Source organism: Eucyclogobius newberryi, unplaced genomic scaffold, assembly GCF_026437365.1.
Source record: "Eucyclogobius newberryi isolate DKJ021-1_F unplaced genomic scaffold, fEucNew1.0.hap1 SCAF_1, whole genome shotgun sequence".
NCBI lineage: Eukaryota > Metazoa > Chordata > Actinopteri > Gobiiformes > Gobiidae > Eucyclogobius > Eucyclogobius newberryi.
This window is the reverse complement of record NW_027315723.1, coordinates 19,450,289-19,466,582: the sequence shown is the minus strand read 5'-3', so window position 1 is coordinate 19,466,582 and position 16,294 is coordinate 19,450,289. Positions and strand designations below refer to the sequence as shown.

At 42.8% G+C, this 16,294-nt stretch overlaps 1 protein-coding gene across 1 annotated transcript in view; it reads right to left on the bottom strand.

Moving 5' to 3' along the window:
- The window catches only part of mgab (MAX dimerization protein MGA b), a 34,900-nt gene extending 20,541 nt beyond the window's left edge, over positions 1-14,359 (bottom strand). Inside the window, exons 1-6 of the mRNA XM_072449257.1 lie at positions 13,040-14,359; positions 8,922-9,321; positions 7,605-7,692; positions 7,411-7,524; positions 6,323-6,427; positions 6,135-6,242 (exon numbers count right to left, since the gene is read on the bottom strand). Of these exons, the coding sequence (XP_072305358.1) occupies positions 6,135-6,242; positions 6,323-6,427; positions 7,411-7,524; positions 7,605-7,692; positions 8,922-9,321; positions 13,040-14,334 (2,110 nt within the window). The 5' untranslated portion in view covers positions 14,335-14,359. The remainder of the gene's footprint in view (positions 1-6,134; positions 6,243-6,322; positions 6,428-7,410; positions 7,525-7,604; positions 7,693-8,921; positions 9,322-13,039) is intronic.
- Positions 14,360-16,294: the final 1,935 nt, after the last annotated feature.

The window sequence follows — 16,294 nt, the reverse complement described above, 5'->3', positions numbered from 1 at the left end:
ATAATAAATGTTTCCTTACTTTTCTCTGAATAATCGTACAATTGTCATATTTCTCCTCATGATAATCGTGACTAAAATTAATATTTTGGCCGGTCCATGTTTAGTCCTGATTCTGGCACCAGCAGGAGGCCGGTCCATGTCCATTAAAAGTGACAGAAGAAGACGACCTTCAGGTTCCAGGGCAGTTAACCTGTTACCATCCACCTGCGTGCCGGTGCGGATTTTCCATATGTGAAATATTCTCTAACATCATCACTTTTATTTCCGTGGTCAATACCAGCAAGCCATACACCATTTTAAAGCTTATTTTCTCAACAAAACGAATATGTCATTGATTTACATTGAATAATATGCCCCAAGAAGCAATTGCCAATAGTTTGTGAGAAAGTCTCAACTTTTACAAACGCATGTCCTGTTTGCTGTTTATGACAGACGAAACGGCTTTAATTCTGTACATCCTTGTACTCAGTCTGTCCGTAAGGAATCATTGAAAAACAATATCCACTTGTATTTTTCCTGAAGTTATCCGATTTTGAGATATTGTCAAGTAAACAAAGTTTTCTTCTGTGACGATATTCAGGATTAAGGCTCGTCAGGCGCATTTCTCTGTCCATAACAAATGACCCGTTTGACTTATAAGATGGTGTTTGGCATCGATCTTCAGACTGTTACCTACAGAATGAGACCATCCACCAATTTTTCTGTCCACGGGTTTGTTTGCTACAGCCTCCGCTTGTGCTGCTCCGTGAGTTAGTTTAAGACGCTTGTTAAAGGAGCCGGTTGTGCTTTGGTTTGGGTGTAAATATTGTAACTTCTCACTCAGGTCAGTAATGCTGGTTTAGTGCTCACAAGTCGTCACTTTATTTCTTGAACAGAGTTGGTTACTGTTGGCCGTAACCATGGTGATGGAACAGCAACATCAAAAACTACCTCGTCTCCTGAGCCGCTCTTAGCTCCGCCCCAGAGACCGCGCACGCGCACTAGAGACTAGGGTCTCAACAATATGAATAAAATAACTGTTATGTTGTGGTGTGATGTAGCATTTATTTAGGTGGGTTAATGTGCAATATACATATTCATACATCTAAGTAAATACTAAGGCAAAGTAATATTGTTTAATTGCTGGATTAATTAATTGGAGCTTATATTTTGTAATAGTATTTGTATTCTACAGTTATTAAGCCTTGTGTTTGATAGTCGTCCTTGTTCATGTGTCTTCAACTTAATTTAGCCAAGTAGCTTGTGTTACGCTGTTATAACATTTTTCAAAAATGGCATAAGTTCAGGTCCGGACTCATTAGGCCCGGACCTGAACCTAAACCTCTGGAATCGAATCCGGACTTGAACCTGAACGTGGGTTTAGGTATGCATCCCTACTCAGGACCATTACAAATTGACAATATTCAGGCGAGACTAAAAAAGTTTAAGTTCTGAAGCTCTGACAGTGTTCATGTGCACATCTGCAGAAACTAGAAGGCCTAAGCTTTCTAATGATGCATCACACTTGCATGTGGAACATAAGATCCCCTTTTAATAAGCAATGCCATTTGGGTATGTCCAACCATTGTGCACAGGGCCAAATAGGTGGATGGTAACAGGTTAAAAAAAATGAAATTAATTATACAAATATAGGAGAAATAACTGATAATATAGTCGGCGGCATCAACATGTAACGTATCCCACGGACGTGACAAGTAGATATTACACTGTACCGACATTTGTATTAACTGGCTCATGGGTTGGAACCATCTTTTTTTTTTAACAGTGGACACAATTTATCTCATTTGTGGTTGACCTCAGCTGGACTCTGGACTTAAAGCACAAGCAAAACAAAATTCACCACCAAAGAACTACAAACTTACAAATAAATAGAAATCAAAGTCGATCGCTGTAGACCAAATTCATTTGAGCCGCGGGCCGAATTTCGATGCTCAGCTGGGTCACGGGCCGAACATAACGTAAAACATAAAACAATTAAAAATATAAGAAATACAAGAAATAAAAAGCTGTATATAGCTTACGCTGTTTTTGAAGCAATTATTGGATCGATTAAAAAAATTACAAAACGTTTGTTCTCATATACTGAGATGACTGTATTAAGAAAAACAAGTGTAATATCACCAATACTGCGCTTCAGTTTATGTGCATTACAACTTCAGATTTGATCTAGAGAAACATTTAGTCATAGGTATTTGGAACTGAAAAATATTGTATTTGACTTTATAACAAAATAAATTCTCAAGATCTAAAAAACCTTTTAAATGTACTGAGGAGAGAGTTTTTTAATAAGTTGTTTCGCGAGAAAACGGAGATTCTAAAATTAAAATATTTTTCCTGTTTTAGCAGATTTTCCGAAGTTTTTTTGGCCAAAACCTATTCTGTACCAGCATCTCCGACCTCCGACCATTTCTGCACGACCCCCGAGTTCGTCCGAACGTAAGAGCTTTAAAACTCTCGCAACTCACTAGACATGCACCGATTGCAAAATTCTTGGCCGATACCGATTTCCATTTTTAAGGAGGTCTGATCTGCCAAAAACGTTTTTTCCAATACCGATTTTCTATCTAGCCACTGATTTCCCCACAAACTACCCAGTATTATATATGAAAAAGGTGCATATATACAGGACACATGTTTTATAATATAAAATGTAATTTATTTTGTGGAAAAATAAATAACTATATATAAAAATAATATATATGTACAGAACAGGAACAAAAAGGAGCGTCATCTCTGATTGGCTGCTGCGTCGCCTCGCCGTGCTTACATAGACTTTGAATGTAAACTGGACGCTTTGGCCGCCTCCTCATGTCGACATGTCCAGCTCGTCTGGAGTCACGCGTTCTCTTCTGATCGCATTGTAAGGACGCTACTTGTCCCAATCAGCTGAGCTGCGTGTCACGACTCTAGCGTGGGAAAAATTACTGCGCCGTTGAATCAAATCACTGTGGCCAAATTTAAGCTAGCTCAATAAGACATTTTCATTCATTGCACACTTTGATAAACTTTATCGAGTCTTGACAGGAACACAATACGACTTATTTGGTCACGGGATGATTCATTTTCTGAGAAGCTGTCAGTCTGGGACTACTTTCTGTCTGATCACTGAGTTCCACCTTCCATTAAACAGTTAGTTTATGACGTTGAATGGATTTTTGTACACTGCAGTATAATAAGAGTTATTTTCAATGTCTTGCATTGATAACTATAATTATGTAGATAATGTAGAGGTGGGAGTAGGCCAAGAAAATTATTTAGAATAAAATGTTATTTTTAAATTCATCTCCGACTTTTGGATGGTAAAAATGTGATTTGATAATGGGAAAATAAAATTTATTTTAATTTTTATTCCGTCCTCCCCTTTTAAAAATGCCAAGGAAAATCTGTGAAAAAACAAATTAAAAACTCTCGCCTAACTAACATTTCCATTTCTGTGTAGTTATCTGTACACCTGAACTGACACACCACTAAATACAAACACACGTGGAGCGTTTCAGAAAGGAGGTTAAGTTATGAGCCACAGTGTTCAGGCTGCGAAATAGACAGGGGCCCGGGGCCCGCAAGCAGTTGAATCTTCGGCGGGCCCGCGGTTTGAAATAGGAGGGGGCCCGCCGTGCCCCTCCTCGAAAAAAATCGATATTTAACTAGTAATTCGGCCATATTCAGGGCATTTTCATTGCTTAAGTTTTGTTTTGACAGACACGCTTCTCATTGGCCGAGCGGTCCCCGTGATGTCATATCGATGAAAGCGGGCATCTGATTGGCCGCTGCGTTCGTGTTGCGTTCGCGTGTCCTCGGAAATGCCCGGTCTAATTTTCGGGGCAATGTATATATGAGTAGTTTATTTTGTAGGACGTGATTTCATATATTCCACAAGATCTCCTTGTGTCAAATGCTGTAAACAGTATTTATTTTGTATATAAGAAACATTATTATATTGAATTAACCAGTTTTAAAGACCATGATCTCTGGTTTATATGATTCAGTATTTGTGCTCTTCATTTCAAATAACAGATAAAAGTACTTTAAATTGTTCTATATGCCAATAACCAGGTTTAAAACAACACATTTATCTTGTTCTTATGACGCCGCGCGCTTGTGGGCCCCTGAAATTGCTTGGGGGCCCCCAACTTTGAAAAGTTAGGGGCCCCCCAGGCCCCAACTTTGAAAATCTATTTCTCAGCCTGGTGTTCCATCAAACCAAACTCTGTCAAATTTCAACGCTCAAGCTGAGTTGTGGGCCAAATATTATGTACAAAATAAAACTATTAAAACAATTAAGAAATAAATAGCTTTTTTACAGCCTAGTAATAGTTGTGGAGAGTGTTGCACAAATCTGCAGCAGGTGAAAGACTGAGTCCATATTCACGCAGCAGCAGGAACAGGAACATGGACTTTTTATGTGATTTATGATGTGAAATGTAGATATCACAGACATGTTTTTGCTCAAACTCAATATGAGCTCGCTATTTTCATAGTTTAAGCTGATCTTCGTGACAAATGATTCATGTAGTGAAGTTAGTTTGTGTTCACAGTCACATTAGTGTGGACACAGTCATGTTCATACTTTATTACACTCTGACCTGTGTTTTTACCTGCGGCTGCTGATCTGTCCAGGTTTGTAGAGGATGCTTTCCTCACAGAGCATCATCACAGAAGTTAGTTTTCGTGTTGTTAGCTCCACATTAGCTCCACTTTTAGCACAGCTCTAACGTCCACAAACCATTTACTTTCTTTCTTCCACGTGTTTCCTAAAGCCATATATCTCTTTTCCTCGTTCAGATTTCCGCTCAAAAGTGTGTAAAGTGCGCAACGTGTGTAGTTACTCCTCAGCGCTTCTCCTTCGGCAGCACACAGGGGCGGCCACCGGCGGCATTGTGGGACGTGTAGTATTAGCGATAAAAATGGTCACGGATGTAACTACGGTTCTATGAATCGATTAAAAAAAAATATATATATATATATATGATTTATTATAATATAAATTCTTAACCCTTCGGGGTCCGGAGCTTTTTTGGCCGTATTTGGGTACCTTCAATTTTGCCCTGATATACTACATAAAGAAATGTTTACCAGACCAATGTTGGGTATCTTTTTTTTCAGCACAACCTCACCTATATGATCTGTTAGTTAGTTTTTCACTTTGACATACTATTTCAACTTAACTGGACCTTAACACACACTGAAAACACAAAGTCTGTCTAGAAAAATTATGTTTTTTTTTTCATTGTAAAACCCTCAAACATGCTCAACCAAGCATTTAAAAAGGTTCAAACTGAACCACAAGGTGCAAATATGAACATATAAAAGTATTCTTGTGATATATACAAGCAATAAACTACTATTTACAATAAGAAGTAGGTAAATCCACAGGCGTTTTTCTATTTGTGCTACTTCTCAAAACAGTTTCTGTCCAAAATGACACAGAGAGCCACATCACAGGCCTTGCACTTCCATGTGAGTGATGTTCAGAAGGAACTCTAAACCAGGTCTAAACCAGGTCTAAACCAGGACTAAACCAGGACTAAACCAGGTCTAAACCAGGACTAAAGCAGGTCTAAACTTGATCAACATGAAGTGTGCGCCTCATTTTGCTTCACAACAACTATTCTACTGACAATAAAATACTTGAAATACTAAAACTCTTCAAAAACAGCAGAGAATCCTCTCGTTCGTTCTTTCTCTTTGACTAGTTGTCATGTGACTGAATGTTTACATACCCATGTGCGTCCTGAACATTGCACAAGCACAAGCACACGTTTTTTTCAGTTCCTTTTTTAATCACAAAAGACGACAAAGTTATTATAATAAATGTAACGCGAGCAGAAAAGAGCGCATATTTTTCCGCACATTTTTAATGGAATTTAAATGATCATAACTTCGGTTTTATTCGGTGGATTTACACAAAAAAATTAGCGTCAGGTCTCCGCTTCCGCATGACGTTGACGGCAGCCGTCTACGTCACTTAGTTTTCATGCTGCGCGGTCCTAAAGCCGACCATGTTTCAAAACGCACCGGTGCGGGTGTCGACCCCGAAGGGTTAATGTTTGGCGGGCCGGATTAAAACGTGTGGCGGGCAGGATGTGGCCCGCGGGCCTTGTATTTGACACATGTGCTATAGACAGAGCTCTTACCGTCACTTTGAGCCGGTTTATCGCTCTTCACAAATTTGTTCCTCCATCCTTTTATTTTGGTGACGTCGCTGGTTTTCCCCGTCCTGGAGATGAAGGCCAATCCCGCGTCTGTCAAAAGAGAACGCGGTAAAAGTCACGTTACGGTCCAAATGACGTGCTCGTGACAAATGTGTGCGTGAAAACGTCACCTCCGGCCACGACGCGGGTTATTTTAGGAGGAAGAGGCAGCTGAACCCCGAGATACTGAAGGTCGATGGGCAGTGACGGGTCCAGAGAACTCAGCTTCAACCCCACTGAGAGAAGGAACGTTATTATCATCATCTTATAGTCAATAAACGGTACAAACTCTGCAATTTCATCATTGTCTGTGTGTATAAGCATATCATTGAACAAATGTGAGGAGAACAAATAAGATTAGTACAAAATCTACACTGTAAAGCGTGAATGACTTTGAGATTACAGTCAAAAGAAGAAAATATATACATTCTTGACTATTTGAGATTTTCCTGGTTAAATTTAAAAATACACTCAAGCATTTAGTTAAAGTGAATGAAAGTGAATCACGTATTAAAATGGTTATTTCAGTGGTCCAAAAATGTGACTACCATAAGTGAATAATTGTGTCATTAAAATTTGGGGAAATCTCTAGGAATAAAAGATCCTTCTTAAATCTAATTCATTTTTATTTTGGAAAATCTCTGGTAATAAAATCTCCCCAATTTTTAAACAACATTGAAAATATCGAGTAATAAAAGATCTGTCTTAATCCAATTTCTTTCTAATAATTTTTTCTTCTTAAATTTTTTAAAGAACAATGAAAATCTCTAGTGATACAATATCCATTTTAAATCAAATTTATTTTAACTATTTTTTTTCTTAAAATTTCAAAAGAACATTGACAAACTCTAGTAATGAAAGATCCATCTTAATCTAATTTATTTTAATATATTTAAATAAATAAACAAACTAAACCAGAGAGAGAACAATCTAAATCAATAGACATCCAGCAGAACAATAGAAACTGAAGCACAAGTAAACACAAACAATCCGTCAAATTTGTCCTTTTCCAAATAAGAGTCCAAATGTGATTTATTTATTTTCATTTTCTAGTCTTGATCGACGGGTCAAACGGTCAGAGCAGTTAAAAGCATGCGGTTCGGACCAGAGATCAGACTTATTTTCACGGTTAAAAGTCACAAGCTCAAAGTCAGTCGAGTCTGTGTTTAGGAGCCGTTCTCTGTGATCGGTCCCGGGGGTCCGGCCACGCCCACCTCACCTTCCTGCAGCACCGGGTGGAGCGTCTGTCTGTGTTTGAGGAGGTGCAGGTCCTTCAGCAGCCGCGCCTCCAGACTCACCAGCTCGTCTTCGCTCGCCGAGGCCTCCGCTCGCTCTGACATTCAAAACATTTCATGGTCTTACTCCAAACACGCCGCTCACAGAACTTTCATCTGAATATATCGAGGGTCTTACTGGTTTGACACAAGTGCGTGGGACTCTGTGAAGCTGAAGGATCTGGTGTTTTCACGGGCTGGTCCACCAGGTGATGGTCCAGAGCAGCCTGGAGGTCCAAGGGGAACACAACACATACAACATTACAAAATTAAACTATTTGATTATTTTTAAGATCAAGGATTTTTGTTTATTCATTCCTGGTTAAATAAAGGTAAAGTCAAGTAAAATAAATAATATTGTTTATAGCAAGTAGGAAACTTTTATGTTTAGAAGTAACATTGAGACTTTGCAGCCGCCTAAACTAAACGTGTACAGGACCAAACCAAGAGAGGACTAGACTGGGGACTGGAATAGACAAGGACTAGACGGGGACTAGACGGGGACTAGACAAGGACTAGACGGGGACTAGACGGGGACTAGACGAGGACTAGACGAGGACTAGACGAGGACTAGACGGGGACTAGACGGGGACTAGACGGGGACTAGACGGGGACTAGACGGGGACTAGATGGGGACTAGATGGGGAAAAGACGGGGACTAGGCGGGGCCTAGACGGGGACTGGACTAGACGGGGACTGGACTAGACGGGGACTGGACTAGACGGTGACTAGACGGGGCCTAGACGGGGCCTAGACGGGGACTGGACTAGACGGGGACTGGACTAGACGGTGACTGGACTAGACGGGGCCTGGACTAGACGGGGACTGGACTAGACGGGGACTGGACTAGACGGGGACTGGACTAGACGGGGACTGGACTAGACGGGGACTGGACTAGACGGGGACTAGACTAGACGGGGACTGGACTAGACGGTGACTAGACGGGGACTGGACTAGACGGTGACTAGACAGGGACTGGACTAGACAGGGACTAGACGGGGAAAAGATGGGGAAAAGACGGTGACTAGACGGGGACTGGACTAGACGGTGACTAGACAGGGACTGGACTTGACAGGGACTAGATGGGGAAAAGACGGGGAAAAGACGGGGAAAAGACGGGGACTAGACTGGGACTAGACTGGGACTAGACTGGGACTAGACGGGGACTAGACGGGGACTAGACGGGGACTAGACGGGGACTAGACGGAGACGGGGAAAAGACGGGGACTAGACTGGGAAAAGACAGGGACTAGACTGGGACTAAACGGGGACTATCCAGGGACTAAATTAGGACTAGACGGGGACTAAACAGGGACCAAACTGAGACTAGACGGAGACTGGGACTAGACTGGGACTCGACAGGGACTAAACGGGGACTAGACGGGGACCAAACTGAGACTAGACTGGGACTAAACCAGGACGACTCTTTTGCTGTGGTTCATTTGCAGTTCTGTACCTTGGTGATAAACGACACAAACAGCAGGCCCTCCACATCGTCCAGCACGGCGGTCGCATTCGGGGGTCCGGCGGTGGCATGCGGGGGTCCGGCAGCTGCGGCGGGGGTGACGGGCTCTTTCCTCCAGCCATAGTACTTCTTGTACTTGTGTGCTTTGGGGCTGGAGGAGGGACTCGACTTGGCTTTTGGGTTGACAGAAATGCAGCGTTTCATTGGCGGAGTGAGATCGATGGTGGAACTCTTCTCTCTTTGAGGCTCCTCCTCCTGACCCGGGACCACCACCAGGTTCCCCAGCGCGCGCTTGCCCCGGCAGTGGACGTACACATTTGCATCACGGGAGAAAGGAGACATTATGGGCTTCAGGATGATTGGTCCCGTCAGTCTGGGCTTCACTTTTATACTGCAAGACCAAATGATACAGAAATAGTGCGTAAGAACATCATCATCATCATCATCATATTTACTACAGAGCGCTCCTGAATAAAAGCAACGCACACAAACTTTACGAAGAAAATCCGTACAGAATTGTACATTATACCGTCAATAAACCGCAGGTGCCAAGGTTGTAACATGAGATATTTACACAGAAAGATTGGTCCATGTTCGTGCTGCAGGGGTCACGTCTGGTCTAATTTCAAATATTTAAAAATATTTAGAGAAAGTCCCACTTAGTCCTATCAGTGTGCTTTTTTCTGTATTGATTCATTAGAGTATCTCAATAGTTGTTATAGTGAGTCTGTAACCCTTATTTCTTGTGGCTCACCGGTCTCTGAGGCAGTGGGTATTGCGGGTTACAGTTGAGTTTATATTTGTTGTGGGTTTTCTGTTATTTTCCTGTGCCAAAATAAACCAACACGGCAGGACAGTGTTTGAGCAGCCGTCCCTTTATTTCACGTGCTCTGAACTCTCAACTCGACTCCTGTGCGTCAACAAAAAGGGTTGTACTGAAACAATATACAGAATAAATGTTCCCAAAATAAAATAAGTGCAACACACTATAATCAAATGATAAATTCCCTAAGTAAATCAAACAGAAATTAATATTAAATAAAATCATATGTTACAGTCTTCCCCTGCCACAAAATGAAATGTCCCCATTTCAAATAGGACACTCATAACCTTGAGCACACAGTAGAATAATCAACAAAACACAATACGAACAGTACAATATGTGTAAAATTAGGCCGCACACATACAGCACTAGAAACATCAGGGAGTAACATATCAAGTGACAAAGTCCCTGTATCTATTTGGCTTGCAAACCCTGCGACCAGAACGGGACACAACAGGGCGTGCCATGGGAGAGGATGGAGGGGACACACTGGGCTGGGAAACAGGGGAGAATGGAGGAGAAACAGAGGGAATAGAAGAACAAGGAGAAGGCGGAGCACCTGGAGTAGCCTCTCCTGCAGGTGCAACTTCAGGCTGCCTACACCGAGCAGGCACATGTGGTGGAGTAGGAGGTAGAAAAGGTAGAGCCCCAGACAAAGCTGTAAGGTGAGGAGCTACTGAGGGTGTAATTGTCAGTCCGGATGAAAATGTCCTGTCCATATTCTCAACAGGCTGCAAAGCTCCTTTGAATGCTTTGAGTCTATTGTGGTGTACAATCCATGTCCGTGAATGTGCTTTCTTAGGATCCGTTACCTCATAAGTCACACCTGGACGACCGACTTGTGTCACATGTTTCAAAATGACAAATGGTCCTTTCCACCTGGGAGCCAGTTTATTCATTTTGTTAGCAGGGTCATCAAGAAGAACAAGGTCCCCCGGCTTATGCGGATGAAACACAACTTTCTTGTCATAGTGGAATTTTAGTCTTTTGTTTAACGACCTTGTTGAAGCTCTGCAAAGCTTTATTAATTCTCTAAAGAAATTATAATTAGTTCAGACTTTTTAACCAAGGTCAAACTTGTGGGGAAGATAAATACAAACACGGTGAGAGGGAAGAGCATGAACATGAAAGTCTTGTGGAAAACACAACAACATAGTTCAAGAGGACAAATACTTTTCAAAACACATAACTATTGACACTTTCTACAATAACTACTATAACTATTGACAAAATATAGTAACTAGTACTAGTAACTAACTGCCAATTCTCAGTCATGTTAGAGACAAATTGAGGCGGGTGATGGATCATGGACAATAAATATGAAAAATAATTATGTCAAAAAGAAAATATTAGGGGAGAAATTTGCAATTAAATCTTAAAAAAAAAAAAAAAACACACAATTCTCTTAGTGTTAAGCTACGTACAGACCGCCGCGGCCTAATTGCGCCCGACGCAGAATTTGAGCGCGTGTACATTTGAAAGGTTTACGCACCGGACACGCGCTCGCGACGCCCCGGCCACTGTACACAGTGCGGCGCTTGAGCTGTCTGCGCACATGCGCAGTAGAGGTGTTGTCGCATGAGCAGTGAAGTTGTTTGTTCATTGTGTAAAATGGCGGATATCGAGAGCGTTTTTGTTTTTCAAAACTCTCACACGGAGGCGCCGGGCTTATTTCTGTCTCTGTATTCCACCGTGAATACATCGTACAGCTCTTTTCTCTCACAAACAGCCACAATCAATCGTTCGTCTGCCATTGTTGACGAGCAAGGAAAAAGTGGCGCTTCTTGGGGAATTCCACGGGGAATACCAGATATGCCAGGGGAAATACGTACGTACGTACGTCACCGGAGCGTCAGCTCTGATTGGCTGCTGCGGCTGCTGCAACGCTTCAGCTGCAGAGACCTCAACATGTTTGAACACGTCGCGTAGCCGCTTTCGTCGCCTCGGCTGCCTGATACGCGCACTCAAAGCGTCGAGAGCGTAAAAAAAACGCACCAATCGCGCCGCAAAAACGAAGAAATCGCGCCACGGATAACGCACTACGTGCTCGACGCGCGTTTACCATTGACTTTGAATGTAAACTGGACGCGTCGGACGCGGCGGTGTGGACGGGCCTTTAGTCATTTGAACCTCTACTAAGTCACAGGTACAATCTCACACATTGATTATGTTTGCATTTAGTCATCAGGACATAAAAAAAATACAGGTTACAATATATATTGTACCACACTTATATATACACACTCAATATTGCTCAGCGCTTGTATAAACTAAAGTCGGGAATGGGTGGGCGGGATTAATAAATCAAAAAGTCTTGTTTATGGACAGGAAATGACTATAATTCGCACTGGAGTATAAGGCCCAAAACAAAAAAAGTTGTGTGTTTCCGGTAACCCAACTGACGTGAATTTGAAAATAAAGAAAACCCGACCTTGAACATTTTATCACATATTTACTGGCCGTACGTTTCGAGAATGTCAAATAGTGAGAGCGAATCCAAAAGCTGCGGAAAAAAATCATCTGTGGGGATTGTAAAATATGAAAATCGCCGGACTTTTGATAGATTTCGTTTTACCTACGGGCGCGAAAAACCTACGCATGTGCTCTTTTTTGGTCAGCGTGCAGAGTAGCTGCCATGGCGACAGGCACCCCCGGGGAAGCTGCGGTGAAGATATTTGGCGTGACTGTCGAAAGGTGCTCACATCATCAAGTGACAATAAGAAAAATAGTGAACGTAGAAGTCTGTAAGACATTTTTCCTCAACAAACACGCGCGCAGGGCGACAGCGCGGACCACGGCACGGGGGCCGCAACAGAGCGGTAATCACTAAAAAGTTGTCTGCTAATGGCTCTTTTCCTGTGGTTGGACTGGTATACATGTAGAGAACTATTTTATTCAATATCTGCATACCAATACCGCCACTTCACTTCTGAGAAAAGAAAACCGTCTGCAAAATCTGTGCAAGGATTTTAAAATATTAAAATATATATTTTTAAAACAAATTTAAAAATATTTTAATTTTTTTTCAACGTTACCGCTATTTATTTTATTTGGCCTAAGTCGAACCAGCCAAAAAATGCATAACAGAGAAGAAAAAAACACTGGAGTATGAAATGCGGTTGCAAGTGTGAAAATAACAAATAATATCACATATAAGTCGCTCCTGAGTATAAGTAAATAAGAATAAATATAAGTAGCACCCCGGCCAAAACTATGAAAAAAAGGGGCCACTTATGGTCCGGATAATACGGTAATCAATGAGGAAAAAGCATTTTTGTACGCTCACCTGTGCTCTTCCTTCGGTTCCTCCTTCGGCTCCTCCCTCGGCTCCTCCCTCGGCTCCTCCTTCGGCTTCTCCGTCGGCTCCTCCCTCGGCTCCTCCTTCGGCTCCTCCTTCGGCTCCTCCCTCGGCTCCTCCGTCGGCTCCTCCGTCGGCTCCTCCTTCGGCTCTTCCTTCAGTTCCTCCCTCGGCTTCTCCTTCGTCACCTCCTTCGGTTCCTCCTTCGGCTCCTGCTTCTGCGCCGTGGCACTGGCCCCCGGCGTCTCCACGCTCACGTACCGTATCTGTCTGTTCACCCTGTGGAGTCGCGGGTTATTCCCATTTTCTCTAAATCCCTTGGCGAACGGGTTGTAGCGGATCTTCATCTGCGTGATCCGGAAGTTCTGGTATGTCGTCACCGCCATGAATTCGGTCTGCGGGAAGGTGAAGGTCATGCTCTCCGGCCCCACCACCACCGGCTGGTCGGCGGTAGGCATGACGCTGTCCGGCGCGGGCACCACGTGCAGCCGGGGAATGTAGCGGTGCAGCGAGTGCAGGATGATGTTCCCCTCTTGGTCGCCGCTGTTGTTCGTCACTTTGAGTTTTTTGAACGACACCAGCACCTTCATCCACTCGGCTCCGGTGCACGGCGAGTAGTGGTGAGAATACGCCCGGATTAACCCCTGCGACAGGTGGTCCGCCTGTCCCGAGACCGCCCAGCTCTTCCCGCTCCACCTGTACTTGAGCGCGTCCGCCGGAGGCACGGACAGAACCATGGTGTACATCCGCTCCGGGTCCAGACCGGAGATCCGGTAGCGGCAGTAAGGGAACATGTGCCGCCCCTGTTTGGTCAGGATCATTTCGGTGCCGCATTTGTAAAAATCATGCCAGATTTTACCGCTTTCCAAAGTGACGGTGATGCCTTTGAACGTCAATTTATTGGGATAGTCCGCCCCCGTGTCCCCGAAGGGCGTAGCGGTGTAAAGCGGCGCAGAGGAGCCGGTTTCTTTCTCCGTTTTGCAGACACTCGACTCGACGTGCTGCAAAGAGTCGGCGGCGGAGGCGATGTGCGACGTGGAGGGGCTCGTCTCGAAGCTGTCGTCTGACGAGGAGGGCGACGTTGACGCCGGTTTGGCCGGGCTCGCCTCCGCCGGCGAGGAGAGGGCTTCGCCGCAGTCGGCGTTAGCCATCGAGGGGGCGCGGTTCTCGAGAACGGTGTTGAGAGCGGTCGGCGCGGACGATAAAGAGTTCGGGGGAAGGCTGCAGCGCACGTCCCTGTTCTCTACAAGACGGAGGTCCTGGGCGGAGTCAGTCGTATGCATCGCTGTCGTTCAAGCTTCATGTAAGATCTAGGAAATAACAAAGTAATAACACTTAGCTTACACCGTTTAAAACATCACTGTGTAACTTTTCTGGTGGACCGTCTGCCACACGGTCAAGTGCTACTGTTATCGTCTTTCTGTAGGTGATTTGAGTCTGTGTGATCCAGGTAACGATTACAATTGATCAAAATATGACTATTGTTTCTACGGTCGACTAGCCATAAGTCGATTTGACATTGAGGTTTTCATTGAGTACCAAAAAAACGGTTCCATCAATCACGTATTGAACCATAAGGCCTATTCATATAAAACCGCTTTCAAAGTTATTTTTATACTGCTACATCAGGGCTCAGATTAAGGATTTTCACTTGTATAGCGGTGCTGCAAAACAATCTGATTTTTTTCAAATTTGTATGGCAATTTGATAATTGCATAGCAAAACAGGAAAGTGACTAACAATCAATATTTTCCATTGATGTAACATGATTATTTATTTCAAATGTAGTTGTAAACATTCTATTAAAAAAAAAAAAAACTTAACAAATTAACTTTAATCAATATTTTCCATTGATGTAACATGATTATTTATTTCAAATGTAGTTGTAAACATTCTATTAAAAAAAAAAAAAACTTAACAAATTAACTTTAAAACACTTATTTATTTTTTTCAAAAATAAAACAGAAAACTTGCAAATAAAATTAGTTGTTGAACATATTAATTAACACCAAGTCAGATGGCCTCATTTACAACTTTCTTCCATATCATCATCATCAGATGACTATTTGCAGGAGTCTCATTTACATATTAATTGTCTTTACACTCACAAAAAATATGTATTAAGCTTCTGATGGAAAAATAAAGGTTGCTGTGGTGTTTCCATCATGGTGTATTTTATGTGTTATTCAAATTGTACCGCTCTATTTATTTATTCCAGCTATAAAACGTTTCTATTTTTCGTTTTGCTATTTGATGACGGTTCCTAAGTACTCTCGTCTTGGTTCCGGCTGCACATTTGATGACGGTCCCTAAGCACTCGTCTCGGCTCCGGCTGCACATTCGGAGCCGTGCGATTCGCTGAGCCCAAAATACACATGATTGTTAAAAACGAGGTTGTGTCACTTGGCAGTGTAAATATGAATATTTTGGCTGTGTATGATCTGCAAAGACTTTTGCGTTTAGGAGATATTGACCTCAGAAGTCTGTATCTGACGCTAACTTTACCGCACGTGGCTCCTCCCACTTTCAGACTCGTGGTCTGTGACAGCAGCGGGACTCGTCATGACAACACAGCGTCCTACATGTGTCATGACAACACAGCGTCCTACATGTGTCATGACAACACAGCGTCCTACATGTGTCATGACAACACAGCGTCCTACATGTGTCATGACAACACAGCGTCCTACATGTGTCATGACAACACAGCGTCCTACATGTGTCATGACAACACAGCGTCCTACATGTGTCATGCCGTTATTGACGATCGATTGACGAGTGATCAGTACTTTTAGGCGCTTTGGTTACACAATGGAACACGCATTTTTGTATCGCAAAAGCTGCGATACAAAAGCCCTTTTTTCTGACGAATGCATCGCATTTGAGAGAAATTGCGTCGCATTTTGCGATGCGATACCGCTTATTCTGAACCCTGTACATAAAGCGTTTTTCAAGCCTTTAGAATTTAACTATATCATAAGTACATGATCATTTTACATTGTGTTCACTGTAAAACGCTACATTACAGCTTAATAATAGAAATAAACATTGACTTCCTGTTCAAACCGACAGAACTCGGAAGCCCTGCCTTTTCACAGTGGTATTTCACCGTAACAAGCAGCGCATTTTAATGTACAAGTTTTTTTCTTATTTTTGACTTGTGTCTAGACGACATTTTAGAACTCGTCGTGCGTCCCGATTTTTACAAACAATCAACATGCAAGAACGAGGAAGTGGGCGGTG